The 16,007-nt window shown below is 45.8% G+C and overlaps 1 protein-coding gene across 2 annotated transcripts in view; it reads left to right on the top strand.

The window, feature by feature from the left end:
* ARMH3 (armadillo like helical domain containing 3) overlaps positions 1–16,007 on the top strand; it is a 128,885-nt gene that overhangs the window by 87,854 nt on the left and 25,024 nt on the right. For both annotated transcript variants that reach the window (XM_055719906.1, XM_055719905.1), the window contains one exon: positions 5,876–5,954. In XM_055719906.1, coding sequence (XP_055575881.1) covers positions 5,876–5,954 — 79 coding nt within the window. The remainder of the gene's footprint in view (positions 1–5,875; positions 5,955–16,007) is intronic.

Below are 16,007 nucleotides of genomic sequence, written 5' to 3'. Positions count from 1 at the left end.
TCATTAAACTGTAGGAGCAGAAAAAATTTAACAGACTGGAGCTAAACCACGGTAGAAGGAAGAATTTAGTGCACCATTCCAGGGGGTTTGCTTGCTTTTAATTGATGCACACAGCTTAGGTATGGCAGGTATGTGTACTTTATAGCAGTGCCTCATGGACATGTGTTATTAATCTAAACCCTCTCACCTCCTGCCAGGTGGGGCTGTACATGCGGAGTAACTCAATCTAATTGTTGCAGGCACTGAACAGATGGGGTTTTATTGTCTTGAGTGCTGGAAGTGCGTAAGAGAGCAATGCCAGCAGGATCCTTGCCCCAAACAGCAGCTTGCTGAGACACAGCTTGCTGCAGGAAGGCTGGCTTGTGGCTGGGAGTTTGCACAGGTCTCCAGCAGCCACGATCGTGATGGCATGAATGAGGGAAGGGGATAGGTGGTTTGTGTTCATTTTGGTCTCTGTGTTATGTGTAATTTACTTGCTGCCTTGTGCTTGAGCAGTTTCCAACATACCACATAGTAAAACATTCTGAGGTTTTTTCACCTTGTTGGTTTAAAACACTTTGTGGAGGTGATTGTTCTTAATCCCATTTTATAAAGGGAGAGGGAACTAGCGTGGCAAATCAGAGAAACTGGTAATTTATTGATTCCTGTTCCTGAACAATAACCACTGTACCTCAGGTCTCTTGTCTTATCACACTCCACTTCATAAAGCTGCTTTACTACAGCTACATCCTTTCCTGCTTCTGCCTGTTCCTAGCCTTTGTGGCACTATAAACTTAGTGCGTGCTGAGTATTTATCCATCTAAGATACTGTCAGTTTTTATTGCCAAGGGAAAGTGAACCGGCTGCCTTTGCCGTGCATTCAGCTTTACTCAATGAAGACAGAGGTGTGCCCACTGCTGCCCAGTGCACCGCACAGGCATGAGCATTCAGCTGAGAAGATGAAGTGTGTATAAAGTCACCCTTTGTTTCCTGTGAAGGACTACCAGCGAAATGTTGCTGCTTATCTGCTCCACTGTAACAGGATGTAGGAGGAAGCGAGCTTGTGGTGCTGCTTTTATTGTACAAGAAATGTTTGTGTATCCACAAGAATGTTTTTATGCCAGGCACTGCATACCAGACCAGTAAAGTAGGCGCAAAGACCAGGTTCATGCAGTGAATGATGGCTCAGCATTCCCATCTTTGTAATAAGCTTTGCAACCTTTTTGTTCTTCCTTTAGCCCTCTTTCAGCACCTCCAGAGTGCTTAATTTCACTACTCAGGACAAGAGGACAGTGTTGTCTTATGGGACTCTGGAAATGTAGCTGCTGTCAAGCAAGAGTTGGTATTAGACAGCTCATCTGCAATAACTTGATGGGGAGATTTTGGAGGTCAGAGAAAACATGCTGAAGAAGTGCTGCCAGCCTGAGCATAGTGATTTTGCTTTCCCTGCACACTGGACTCAGACCAGCTTGTTGTGAAGTTAAGGCTGGCAGGGTGGTGTTCCTTGCCATGGTGGGTGCACATGGGCTGGAAGATGCTAGGAATTACGAGATCAGTAGCTTAGTGTTGCTGATGCGTTTCACTTCTCACATGTGATGTTACAACTAGTAGCAAATTAAATTGAGGAATCTATTCAATCTTTTCCTTCTATGCATGCCATATTGGTTTTCATAGGAACCCTTTCCTGTCAGCAGACTCTGAATCTGCGGAACTTTTACTCTGAGCTTCTCTGAAGGACGGCACTGGTTGTTTCTGTTATTCAAGGAGTACCTCTAGGTAGTTTTTAAAGATTTTTATAGAAACAATTTTTTAAATGCTACTTCCTGGCTGGAGAGCTACTACAGCTGCTGCAGAAGCAAGCCCTGTTGCAGTGAAGACAGCAAGGGGGGAATGCAACTCACCTGAAGGTATACCTTCTCTCACCATAGCTCAAGGTGAGAGCTGCAGTGGAGTTGTCCCCATTTTAGGGAAAAAACCAAACAACTAATAGGGCCCGCATGGAGATACCCCTGCTTCTCACCCTTCAGCCTGTGTGTTTTGGGGAGAGGAAGGGGCTAGTAGCAGTCAGTTCAGGACTGGCCAATTATTGCAGCCTCAAGAACAGCCAAAGTAGAAACTTTCCACCAGTCAAGAGTTTTCCAGTTAACAGGGGACAGACTACGCTAGGGTCAGTTGCTGTTACTCCGATCATCTTTGTTCTGCAGTCTTTTCACCTCTGTTTTTCTTGATCCTGTCTGCCCTTTAGTCTCCTTTTTCCCAGTTCTGTACTTCTTCCTTCAGTATTCTTTCTGTCCTTGGTTTATTGCTAACCGAAATCTTTTGTGACACTCGGTAAGTAACAGCACTGTCGGGTTTTCTATTGCCACCGCTGTTCTCTGAGCTTTCCCTGTTCCCTTGCATTTGAGATCATTAGCTCTCTGGGATAAAGGCTTTCCACTGCTCTGTATTTGTACAATACCTTTTACAGCAGGGACCTGTTTTTATTGTCTAATAACATGATTAATACAGCTAGTACAAATAAATGATTCATTGGCACTTAGGTTCCTAAATGAGGGTGGAAACTTTGTATTTTTCCTGCAATCATTCTCTTCTTCCCAAAGGAATAAACAAATGCAACAAATATGCAATAAATGCATAAATACATAAATGCAAGTGTCCTAGGTTGTTCATCCCGAGGAAAATACAGGTTTGTTCGTATGTGTCTCTACATGGCTTCTGGGATCATGGTGTCTGGGTAGCTTGCTCTGTGAAGAGGAGCATGAAGAGGTCCTGGGAGATGTGTGTTTTTCTGAGAGCACTGGTATGCTAGTCTGTAAATAACTGTCACTGGGAGATTAAGGAATAAAGAATGTGGAGATCAATTGTGGCCTGCCTTTGAGTATTGACCATTAACCTCAAGACAACCTGCTGGGAGCCAGTTTTTAATTTCTGAACCACTGTTTCACTTTCTGCCTGTTCAGCATCCTTCCCGTGTTCAGTGACAGTCTCCTCTTGCCAGCTGACTGCTGAACTGTGGGTCTGTCAGAGGCGGCAGCATTTCTGAAGTGGTATCTCTCCATACATCTCTTAGTCTGTAGAGAATTGTGTCCCGAAAGCACTCTGAAACTTGTATAACAAATGATAGCCAGCCCCACTGAGGGACTTTGTGGTGTAGAAATAGGTAAGTGTACACACTATCAGCTAGTTGGGAGCTGTAGTGTTCTTTCAGTTGACTCTTTACCATTTCCTTGCTTTACAAACGCACTAAAGATGCAAGTGCTTCATAAATACCAAACACAAGGTTTTTATTTATATTTTTTTCTTTTTTTCTTTCATGATTGATATGAAGCTCTCGGAAGAGCACAGCATATCACACATCTTTTCCAAGTGATTTAACCACTCCCTTCCCTCTCCCCAAAGGTACTGGCTGATATCCCAATAATCAAGGCAATCACAGTGTAAAAATAAAACATTGCAAGGACTCAGATGTTACATTCTGGTGTGTGAACTAATGATGGCAAAGCCGCTGTTCTATCGTCCATAAGGGGGAGACTGTGCTTAAAAGCTCGGGTCCCTTCTTGTCTCTAAGATCAAATGCCTGTGGAGTGACAGCTTTGCAAAGTCAAATTCCAGCTGTTACTCAGTAGCCCAGGAGGCCAGTTGCCTCAAAGTATGACCCAGGGACAAGATGGATTTTGAGAGATGGAAGAGAAGTAGAGGCATATCAGAGCAGCTGATGCAGAAAGGTGCTGCTTCTGCATCGCAGCTTGGGCTGGGTAGCGATGGAATTTCTCTTAGCAGATCTGTGAGGAGGAGCTGTACCATGTGCAGAGCCTGGCCTTGGTGTAGCTTATGCTGGGCAGTAAGGAGCTGGCTACACAGAGCCAGGGTTCAATCCAAGCTCTTTATGCTTCTCTGCCCCAGGCTGGCTGCAGGTTCAGGAAAACAGCTCTGTAGAGAGTCGGGTTGGGAAGGAATTATTTGTAGTGAAAGAGCTCAGTTAAATTGAACAGGTGAACGTCGTCTTCTGGTTGCTGAGGAGTTGTCTCCATTTGCCTTTAGGGAAATGAGGAAGGAGACTTGAATTTTTTCTCTTCCTTAATGTCTGTTGATTCTTGCTGCAGCAGCAGCTGGTTGCTGGTTCTGCTTTCCCTGGGTGAATCCCAGCTGTGATTGCAGGTGCCGCTCCACTAGCTCAGATCCGAGCAGGGACTTGTAAGCAGGCAGCCCATGTTCAAGTGCTTCACAGCAGTGGATACAAATGAATGCTAAATCTGTTCCCTGGTAAATGTTGGAACCATGTGAGTGCACTGAACCCCTCTGAGCTGCCAAACCTTCTGTCAAGCCAGAAGTGAAGTTGTAAGTCTGTGTTCCCTTTTCTTTCAGTAGCTTGTAGTATGTCCTGTAGGAGTGTAAATATAACTCCAGCCAGGCATGAAACATGCAACTTGAAAGCCACCGTGTTTGAGAAGCTGTGTAATGGAGAGTGTGATTGTGACTTACAGGAGCTGCTTCTCTGGTTGGATTAAAATGGGAAGAGTCTGGTGTGTTGGTGAGGTGTGTGGCTGGGGATGTTGCAGTGAATCTGCAAGTTCTCTTTGGTGGTGGTGGTTGTTTTGGTTTTTTTCACTCTTCTCCTACTCCCTACACCTTGCACACTGTTTTTCTTTATCTATGTATTTAAAGAAGTAAGGATGCTTCCAGGTGGGTTTTCTTTCTACTAGTTCTGATTGGTACTACTGAATAGCGTTTATTCCTGGACCCCAGCACAGCTCTTAGCTGTGATGAGATCTGGAGAAAACAGCTGAAAGCCCTTCTGCAGGGGGAGGTGTGGGGAGGAGGGAACCCATTAGAGTACAGCAAAGGGAGCTGGAGTGAATTTTCATGCTGATGAATATGACAGTGAAAGCCCTGACTGCTGCTGCGGTGTAATTTGGCTGAGCAAGTGCTCTCCAGGCACCATCAGCACGCATCTGTGCTGAGCACTGACATGGGCTGTTCCCGTGATGAGCGTTTACCTCAGCAGTGGGTCTCGTGAGTAATAGCCCAACTAGACCAGTTGCAAACCCTAGCTCAGGGAGACTTTACTGTCTTGCTATTTGTCTTTTCAGCTGCACCTGACAAGCAGAGGAGAGCCAGAGGAAATACTCCAGCTGCAGTTGGAGTTTCCCCCCCCATTTACTGTTTTACTTTCAATTTTAGATTTCTCACCCCTGCTCTAGATTCACCTAGAAGGGAAGGGAGGTATGTTGGTGCAGGCAGTGAGAGAAATGAGGCAGAGAAGCAGGAGTTATCAGCATTACTGCTGCTGTGTTTGGGACACTGGCATTAAGTTACCTCTAGGGATCTAAATTGGGACTGAGGTCTAAAGTCATCATGGGAAGAAGCTAAAGCAGTGGCTGCAGTGATGGACAACTACAACATTTTAAACATAGCAGAGATCCAAAGCAATAAAACGTCAGCTTCAACACATCAGGCAGCAAAGTTCCATAGAGCAAACTGTTGGGTGATACTGATTTTGGAAGGGATAAAGAGATGCAGTTCCTGAGCAGGATGGGGCAGCAATGGCCAGGTGTGCTGTGTCTGCTGGAACGCTGAGCAATTTGCAGCCTGTTCCCAGCAAGGCAGCGATTCCCTCTGCCAGAGCGGTGGGCACAGCCCTGTACCTGCTGGGACGAGCGCACCCATGCTTAGGGCAGTGCCTGTGCCTGCAGTTTCCAGTGAGCCTGTGAGTGAATCTGCATTGGCCTCTCAGCAGGGAGCATGCCTTCGGCAGAGCAGGCAATAGAGTGGTGAGGGAGAAACTATTTCTTTCCACCTGCAGGTTCCACCTGCGCTGAGTCAGGCTGGTGGTGAATTTCTGCTGCATTCCTAAGCTGTTCCTGAGACCTCTGAAAATTTCCCTCCTTTGTTTCAGAGCCATCATCAATCACTTCAACCCGAAGATAGAGTCTTACGCTGCAGTGAATCACATATCACAGCTCTCTGAGGATCAGGTAAGCCAGGCGTGCAATGACCTCTTTCATATTGACCTCTGGAATATAGGTGTTTAGGAGTGTGTTGTGCTCACTGATGATGTGGCAGCAGTGTGTGGGGTGAAAGCAGAACTCTTGTTCAGATGTGTTCAGATGTGCGTGAGAGGAAGCCTTGGCTTAGCCAATTTTACCGTTGCGTACAGGCATCTTGGTCCAGCAAATGCTGAAAGATGGTTACAAACAATGAAAATAGGCAGCATTTTCAGCACGTGTGGTTGGGGACTGTTGAGGGTGCTGGTGTTTAGAATGGGGCAGGAAGTTTTTGGCAGAGAATTGTTGGGCTAGCTTGATTTTCTGTGATAGTGGGGGATGAGAACTGAGGCAACAGCTGGTAGAAATTTTCTAGTGTAATTGACTTCAGTTGTGTTAGATTTTGAAAAGATAAGGTTTTTAATGAAGAGGGTGATAGGGTTGGGTTTCCCTTCCTTAATTTAGCCTGATATGCTCTCTTCATGTCCTGCTTGTATTGCATAAATGTGTAAATGGCTTTTTGAAAATAGGCTACTGTGTGTGGTCTCAGGAACGGAGGAGATGGCCTGTTTCCCAAAATAAAATATTGGGATTATATGTTCATCATTCTTGGAGAGGTAAATGACTCTGCAGGAGCCTGTGGTGGACAAAATATGGAACTGCTGTGTGAACTGGGGGCATCATCCCAGACACAGCTGTGTCAACATCTCTGGACCTTCCAGAGAAAATACTTTGTATGCAGTCTAGACCAGACCTCATTTGAGTCACCTTAGATCACTCCTTCTACTCGATGGGATCCCTCACTCGTGCCTATTAAAAGGTCCTGAGCGTCTCTTGCTCTGCAACTCATTTCTCTTTCTGTCCATATCTTTACTTATTGCTTGTTGATACCCTTCCATACTTCCTACTAACCTTTTCATTTATTACCCTACTTGATCTGTAATATGTCACACCCCAAAGTCTCGGGTTGAATGCTGTACTGGTGCAGTGGGGGGAAAAAGTGTGGACCTTACTGCTTTTCATTCTCTTCTTGATATAACTGGATAGAAGATGACTGGTTTTAATTTACTGATTTTTTTTTTTTCTGCATTGTTCTGCCTCAGAGAGTCACTGTACCTACAGCTGTGCTTGGTGGTGGTTCCTGTTAGCAGTCCTCATTCATTGAGGATGCACTGATTGCCATCAACCCAGGCCCCTAAAAAAGAAAAGCCTTTGATAGCCCAATTTAAAACTGGAGGCTTGGATAGAGGGGAATGTTGTGTAGTCTTTGGGTTAGTCTGAGGAAAGAGATGAGCTTTTCACAGTCAGGTCTGTGTAGTATTCATCCCCCAGCAGTTCAGGGAGGTCAGGTTAAATCCTTTCTTCCGTGTGTGTTATTCTTTAAATAAAATCTCTAGGAGCAAGCAGATAATGAAATCAGTGCTGATGCATGGAGCATTTTGAGAAAGATGATTAGGAAGTTGAAAGACAGTTAGATGTCTCTTTTCTTGTCTCCCTTCATGCTTTCTCTTCAACATAAGGAGAACATCAAACAAAGCAAAGCAATAATAGGCCCTGGTGAACTGCAAAGAAATGACAGAGATGTCACTGTGGTGAGGGACTGTATGGTCTCTTTGAGGGCGTTTAGTCAGAGCTCTGCAATTTACTGCACAAGGAGGAGAGGGATGGAGACTTCTTGCCTCCACTTTCAATTATGCCAGTGAGCTCAGGTCTGTGTGTTGCACTGTGATTTCCCCTCTGTCAGAAGCCGTCCCATGTGGTAAGTACGTGAGAGGTAATGGTGGATGCCAGAGATCAAGACCAGGGTCTGGCTTTTGTGGGGTAACAGAATTTGTTGTTTTCATTCTGTGTTAGCTGTTCAGCATGGGGCGGGGTGGGGGGGAGTCAATCTTGCTTTTTGTCTGCTGCAGTGTCTCTTTGTTGTGGTTTTTTTTTTTCTTTGAGCTGTACCTTTTGTTTTTACATGCGTGTTCACTTAATTCCCCTTCTCTCCATAAACATTTTCTACACAAAATACACCCTTCTTTATAGCCCTGGTTTTTGAAGTGTACCATATTGAAATATTTCATGCTTGCATTTAACTTGTTTATCCACAGGCAGATACTACATTTGAGGGTGGTCATTCTCTGAGTTGTTTGAGTAGTTTCAGGAGACTGGTATTTCTTTATTGAGAACATTTGTTTTTACAATTTTGAGAATCGAACTTTTCTTTTAATCAAGATTTCCTTCCCAGATACTAGCCTTTGGCCAGATTCTCATATGGCTGCTCATACTTCTCTGTGGTATCTGAGCATCTCCTATTAATCAGGCGGGCACGGCTTTGACATAGCTCTATCTGAGGGGAGATTTCCAGCTGCTGCGAGTTGCTTCCAATTCACTTGAACCTAATCAGCCTGCAGACTCTTACTTGAGCCTGTGTCAAACTTACTGTGCTGCCCCCTGACTATTCTGGCACCCTGTTCGTGTGTTAGATGATTTTTTTATTATTTTATTTTTGTATTTTTAATATCCTTAAAAGTAGCTGAGTAATCGGCTGAAAGAGATTTCGCTCTATCTTTTTCTTTTTCTAATCCTATTGAAAGCTTTATTACCTTGTTAATCACTAACGTCCATTTATTACCATTCTCAGTCTGTCATCTCATTGCTTTCTCCTTTTTTATTTATAAGCATTAATGTCAACGTTATTATATGCTGAGGGGATTTGTAGGCCCTTGAAACTGATGGCCATGGGATTGTTTTAAGGGTAGACTGTTAAGACCACTGCACATCTTCAGCCCTAAAGATCTCCAGAAACTGCAGGGAATATCCAGACCTGTGCTGTAGGCAGGCTTATTTGCAAGACTTCATGGTACTGCTTTGCTGACAGTTGTGGGGTTTATCCAGTGTTTAGGTCAGAAATAGTGGGAAGCGACCTTTTTCTTTCCATATTCTTTTGAGTGAAGAGTGGGAGATTCCAAGGGGCAAGCAGATGCCAGGGATTTGATGATGAGTCATCTTAGTCTATAAACATCATGTGATCCTGGCCAGTGCCATTCTGCAGAGGGTCTATTTGCCAAAGCAAATGCATAATCCTTCCTAGTCGTCAGCTATTTTGACCTTGCTGTAGTTCCTCGCCATGAAACAGGAAGTGTCTTAGCCAGTTACTGGCGTCTTCCCTCACTTGCTAATTCGTTAAACCTGACTTCAGTGTTAATTTGTGGTTTTGTGGTATTCTGCCTCTCAACGTGTTTGGCACCTGCCTGCATGTCCTTTAAGGAACTGAAAGATGCTACACAGTCGAAAAGATAGGGCTGGCCATTAACTGCCAGTGTAGTTTTAGCTCTTCCATGCAAGTGATTATTCCCACGTCTTCAAAGATGGTTTGGTCCCTTCACAAGTCAAAGGGCAAAATAGCCGCCTGTGAAATGAATTCATAGGCTTATCTGTACTTTCCAGATGACTGGACTGCCTTGTAGCTAATACATTGGAGGCAGTAGACTTTCTCTGTGCCATATCTGATCGGAGAAGCTCCCGGCATGTTTTCTAGTGGAAGCAGTTGCAGAGAACAGGGTCAAGGCAGTGAGTAAACAGAACACAAGTTGGTCCAGAAGGGCAAACGCAGACAGAACAGAAAGACTGAGAACACAGGGCATGAACGATCTGGATGGGGTCTCACATCTGCCTTTTCTGGATGTGAAAGAGCAGCTGCTAGTAAGAAGGCAAACTCTCTGCCTGATGGTGATATAACACAATTATTGTAGAGAGGCTGTAGTGAGAGGAACCCAGTACTTTTGCTGAAGTCTCCTCTGAACAGGAAATTCTTGTGGTGCCTTGCATGCCAAGCAAGTCTTGTGCCAGTGAAGGTCGCATTTTCTCTTTGGCACTTGTTCTCTCTCAGATTTCTGCCCTAAGGGTCTTAAAATTGAGATGGCAGACATAGGACTGATGATGCTTGCTAGTCAGGAACATTCATGTGCTTTTTCTAATAGAAGCCCCTTTCTTCCCAGGTGTAGTAGGGATGCTAGGTAGCTCTGGTTTGGAGGTGAAGTTCAGTGTGAAAGACTGTTGCGAACACCTGTACTGTGTGTACTAGTCTGGCAACTGCAGGTGAAAAGTGCTGGGAGCCAGAACAGATTGTGATAGAAAAACAGGACAACAGTATCGCTTTTGAAATTGAGACAAATGAGTGTAATACTTGGGTTGTTCCACACTGTTATACCTTTATAACTCAGGTAGCTGCAATCCAGTTTGTTCAGGCAATCTCACAAAGCCATTTCCCTTTTCTTGAGGTCATACCTCAGATGCTGAATGCTGCTCCCTGACCTGCCAGCCCCATGCCCTTTTGTTACCTTGTGGGGCTTTGAGGGAACTAACCTGAAGTGCAGCTCACGAAGGCTCCACCAGTGACTTGCACAGAAAGTCAGAAAAGGGTGCAGTTGGCTTTAGATGCCCTAAAGTATTCTAATTCTGAACGATTGATGTCACTGTTTATTCAACTTGTTCTGGTTTCCACAGCAAAACTACTGGCAGCTACCAAATGCTTTGTTGGTTTTTAGCGCTGCTGGCAGTGGCGTTGAAAGCCTGTTGGCATGTGTATGGTATTTTTAAAATGCTGAATACCGTCAGTGCTAGGTACTACTACAAAAAATTCCCCCTAATCTCTTATGTGAATATAACATGTTGTGAGGGCTCCAGAAATACTTCAAAATGGCTTTGGCATAATGCTTCTTCACTTCTGAAATGAAATGCAGTGAGCTTTGGGGTAGGAAGTATCAAGCTTGCTAGTGCCATATTGCTCGCAGTAGGAGGAATGTGAAACTCCAGCTGAGGGGTCACCAAGGCAAAGCCCTAATTTAAAGTCATCACATCTTTGCAAATGAGGCAGGGATGCTGGATTTCATGGTCTCATTACTGACACCTACTCATGATTAATGGCTTGAAAACAGATTTTATTGTTTAAATAGAAAAAGCTGAGCTGCACTAGGTGAAATTGGAATCCCAGGTTTAAAAGGATCTACATAAAAAGTCTTTTATATAGATCCTTTTGGGATCTGGAGTTGGCTAATTGCTGGTTTGCCTAGCTGGTGGGGGTGGGGCAAGTTAGAGATCTATCCTTTTTACTTCTTTTGGTTTTGGTTTATTTTGTTTAGCAGAGAAATATCCCTGCAATTTACTAGTGCCTCAGACTGCTTTACGCAGTGTGCCAGACTGAACGGGTCTGAAGAGGCTTCAAGGACTTGATCAGCTTTGCTACAAGGAGATTTGACTCTGGAGGTGAGCTTTGGAGCAGTGACTTTGTGCTGTGTAGTGCCTTTTATTAACACGCAGAATACAATAAACTGTGTGTCATTGGAGGAGGGGGAACAACGTACGGTAAGTGTTAGAGGGACAGAAGAAGGGTTTTGTTTTTAAAAACATCTGCTGCTGGAGAGATGTAACCCTGTTCCAAATCCAGTCCCAGGAACCCCAACGAGAAATGGGAGAAATCCTTCAATTCCCTCTCAGGTTTGACACAAAGGTGCCCAGACGTCCTGCCTGTTGCCACTAGTGGCAGTCACCGGCTCTGTGCCTCTTGGAGGCAGCAGCCAGTGTGACCCTGCATCACCTTGGCTGCTCCCGGAGCAGAGGACTCTTTCTACCCTTTGGTGCATTGCAAGTGCTAAGGCATGCCTGGCTGCTGCCACTTCTGTGAGCTGTCCTCTTGGGCAGATTTGGGACTGCCTCAAAGTACAAACTGGTTACAAAATAAGGCCATTAAACTTCAAAGCAAGGCTTGCCTTCCATTCTCACAGCTGTTTTCATAGCCTTGCCTGGCTGTCAGTAGTGCTACAGGACTGATAAGGGCCTGAAGACTGCTGTAGTGCAGGTGACCGCTGAATGCTGGGGACTTGGTTTAGAACTGCCTTCTGGAGCTGTTACTCTCTGCAGGCTGCTACTGGGTAAAGTCTCCTGGAGCTAGAAAAGTTTCTGTGCTGGGGCTACAGAAGCAACACCTGGGGATGTGAGTTATGAGCCAAGCCTGATTCCCTACGGGGAGTGTGCTGAGCAAGAGCCGTACATTTGCTGTGGAGACAAGCTGATGTTGATCTAGTTCCAGTGTTTGTCCTTGCCCCTGGTGAGTGTGTTTCAAAAAACACTTCGGATGCTTTGCAGAGTTGTTATATATATGGTGCTTAACTAAACCTGGAAAAGGGGCTGTGGGTAGCTAGAGGAAGGGGCTGTGCACCAGCGTCTGACCTCCTTCCTAGCTGTTGCTGTGCTGCCTTGAGCAAACCTTGAGCCCTGTGTCCTCCTGAGTGAGAGGGCAGCTGGTGTGGAGCCCTTGGGAAGCCAGGCAGCATTTGAAGTGCTGTGTGATCTGCTGGGCAAGGCTGCTGTGGAAGTGCAAAGCAGTGTTACAGGTTCCTGTCATTGTTAAGCGCCTGTATAGGGCAGGGAAAGCTCCGCAGAGGATTGCAACAGAATGATCAAAACAGTCTGCATTTATAAAGATTAAATTACAACTTTGCACATCTACGATTAAAGGAGGAGCTGTCAATGGCTGGCTTGTGTGAACGCACAATTCAATTTGCATTTTGTAAAACTTCAGATTGGGAAGGTTTTTTAATCCCCTGTGAAACAGGAACAATAGAGGCCGGCTGTTGCCAGGTGCATAATGCGTATAGACACCATGCAAACTTCTTTCGTTATCTTCTGTAAAGCTGGATTTATAGCAGTATACCTTGTTGCTCTGGTCCTGAGCTCCACCTTAAGCTTCCTTACACTCGGTCATCGCTCTGCTTGGGAGTCCTAAAAGTAGACAGACTATAGCCTGCTGTGCCAGTTACAGACAGCGATGTGGCTGTGCGAAATCGTTCCTGGAGTCAAACTCCTCTCGCACAAAAGGGAACAGGCTTTGCACCGACTGCCAGCCATGCTCATTCTGGGGCTTCTTTAGGATAAAACTCCTGCCTTCAGAGACTGCCACTCTTCCTTCTCTCTTGTAGTATCCTGCTGGAACAGATTGTTTTTCTGCTTTCTTCCTCTGGATCCTCTAGCTGGAGCTGCAGCTGTTTCCCAAAAGTGACAAATTGGGTCATTGCTCTGATTTCAGAGTGGGAAGCAAATTGAGCTTTGCAGTCTCCATGCCTCCCAGAGCAGGAGAGTAAATGCTGCTGAGCCTAAAGGTGCCACACCTGAACAGAGCTCCAGCCAGCTGGAAGAGTTGGGGTTTTGGCTCTCTAACACTTGGCATTTGGATGTTAAGACAGTAAGTTCAAATTTGTTGTCTGTGGTAGGGAGCTCAAAGGCAAACCTTTTAGTAGAAGAGAAGATGGCATCTCTGATGTGTGTCACTCTTCCTGTCTTCATGGGAGATCAGAGGCAGGCAGTGGGATTGCTCAGGGAGCTGAGGTGTGTCATTCAAAGACAGCAAGTGGTGCAGGGGGGATTGATGTCCAGAGAGATGGAACTGGGGAGGGTGGTTCTGCATCAGCCAAGTCCTAGGAGCTATGAATCAATTCCACTGCCTTAGAGGGCACTTGGATTCCCCCATGGCTCAGTTAAGGCACAAATAAGCTCCTGGGGAGCTACGTATTGCTAGCAGCACATGCTGTTTCAGCAACAGCATCTTCCTCATAGCTGGCATGAATATAGGCCTGTGGAAGGGTAGCAATTCATAGCCCTGTGCTTGCTTTCACCTGAGCACCTGTTCATAGGAGTTCCTCTTTCACTTTTGCCAAACCATGGATATATGTTCTCCATCAATAACTGCTTCACAGCAAGAACTGCTAACAGGGAAAGTACATTCTAGTCTTCCAGACAAGAAGCTGATGAATTGGCCTGGACCGTTTCCTGAAAGTATGTAGGATTTCTGAAATAAGCTGATGTGACCCAGCAACCATCACTTGCATCAATATTAATTGGTGTGTCACAGGTACATCAGTGTTAGTTTAAAATAGGAAGCGTTTTTCTTCCATGAAAACACAGGTCAGTTAGGACGACCTTTGGCAGTAAGAGAATAAGTATGAAAAACCTGCTGCTATATCCTTAACATTTGGAGAGCAGGGTAGTTTCTTGCAGACTGACATCTAATGTTTCCAGTAGCCCTTGCGATGTGCCTTAACCTCCGAGTTGAAAACTTTGCTATTAAGTCTTACTGTGTGGAGAACCCCAGTAATGAAATGTTGCGCTTGAGGCTTATTTGTGCACAAAACCCATCTTGGTTTCCCAAGTGTGTTTTCTTCAGCAGTTGTAATTTGGCAGGCTGCATTTGTTTCTGAGTTGGATGTAAAGACACATACAGAACGCTGTTGAAATCTTATTCTTGGACTTCCTGACTTCTCAGAAGGTGCTGGGTTCGGGTTCTCCTGTGTAGAAGCCATAGAGGTGGAGAAGTTCTTGAGTGCTTCTTTCACTTGTAATTGCATGAGTGAGCTTCTGTCCTACTAATGGACCGATTGCATCTCTGAGACTATGACAGCTGCTTGTAGTGAAATGTGATGACAGAGAAGGGCACGGCATCTTTTTGGCAATGAGATTTAGCATCAGGGAGCTGGCATGACGTGGCTAGCTAACTGTTCTTTGGGCGCTTTGGCTTCAGGAAGGTCTGTACTATCTATTGCAGACCAAACTAAGCTGTCCTGAAGCCCTATGAGCATGTTTAACGTAGTAGAAAGCTGGGATTAATAGTATCATGGTGGTACTGTGAGAATTTATTTCTCTGAGCGTTGCTATCAGCTCCCCTGTGGTTTTGTTAACGTAACATCCTCATAGGTCAGCTCAGGAAGTGAGGGATAGGTGAGGGGACAGGGAGGTGGATTGAATGGCAGAACTTAGAGGGTTGCGATCAGCAGTGCGGAGTCCAGCTGGCGGCCTGTAGCCAGCGGTGTTCCCTGAGCATCAGTGCTGGATCTGGTCCTGTCCAACTTATTCATCGATGACCTGGATGAAGGGACTGAGTGTGCCCTCAGCAAGTTTGCTGGTGATACAAAACTGGGAGGAGTGGCTGATACACCAGAAGGCTGCGCTGCCGTTCAGTGAGATCTGGACAGGCTGGAGAGCTGGGTGAAGAGAAACCTCCTGAAGTTCAATGAAGGCAAGTGTAAGGTCCTGCACCTTGGGAGGAACAACCCCATGCACCGTACAGGCTAGGGGTTGACCTGCTGGAAGGCAGCTCTGCAGAGAAGGACCTGGGAGTTCTCGTGGACAGCAAGTTGCCTGTGAGCCAGCAGCATGCCCCGGTGGCCAAAGTGGCCAGTGGGCATGGCTAGAAGGTTGAGAGACATGATAGACATGATCCTCCTCCTCTATTCTGCCCTGGTGAGGCCACATCTGCCGTGCTGTGTCCAGTTCTGGGCTCCCCAGTCCAAGAGAGACAGGGAACTACTGGAGAGGGTCCACTGGAGGGCTGTGAAGATGATGAGGGGAGCAAAGCACTTCCCTTATGAGGGAAGGCTGAAAGAGCTGGGCCTGCGCAGCCTGGGGAAGACCATCAACACATACAAATATCTTGAGGACAACCACCAAGAGGATGGGGCCAAGCTCTTCTCAGTGGTACTCAGTGACAGGACAAGGGGCAACGGGCACAAACTGCAGCACAGGAAGTTCCAGCTGAATATGAGGAAGAACTTCTGTACCTTGAAGGTGACAGAGCACTGGGACAGGCTGCCCAGAGAGGCTGTGGAGTTTCTGTCTCTGGAGATATCCAAACCCCACTGGGATGTGATCCTGCTCTAGCAGAGGGGATTGGGCTAGATGATCTCCAGAGGTCCCTTCCAGCCCCAGCCATTCTGTGATACTTCTTCCGCAACATCTGTGAATCAAACCATTGCTCGTCCTGCAAATAAGACACCAGCCTTCTGACTTAGACATTGCATTGTCCTTTGCAGCCTTCTTCCAGTTCTGTGAAAATTAATGTACCAAACCTGGGACAAATCAATCCATAGGTGAAGATGGAGGTCACGCAGAGCCTAGCCTGAGATGTGTCTTACAGCAGTTTTCCTTCCAGGTGTTTAAAGGAAGAGTGTGCTCAGCTGGCTAATGACTGAGTCTCCCTTTCCAGTCCTCTTCTGCACTAGAAATACC

Source organism: Falco cherrug, chromosome 9 (genome assembly GCF_023634085.1).
Source record: "Falco cherrug isolate bFalChe1 chromosome 9, bFalChe1.pri, whole genome shotgun sequence".
Taxonomy (NCBI): Eukaryota; Metazoa; Chordata; class Aves; order Falconiformes; family Falconidae; genus Falco; species Falco cherrug.
The sequence above is the reverse complement of the archived record's forward strand: the minus strand, read 5'-3'. Positions and strand labels throughout refer to the sequence as shown.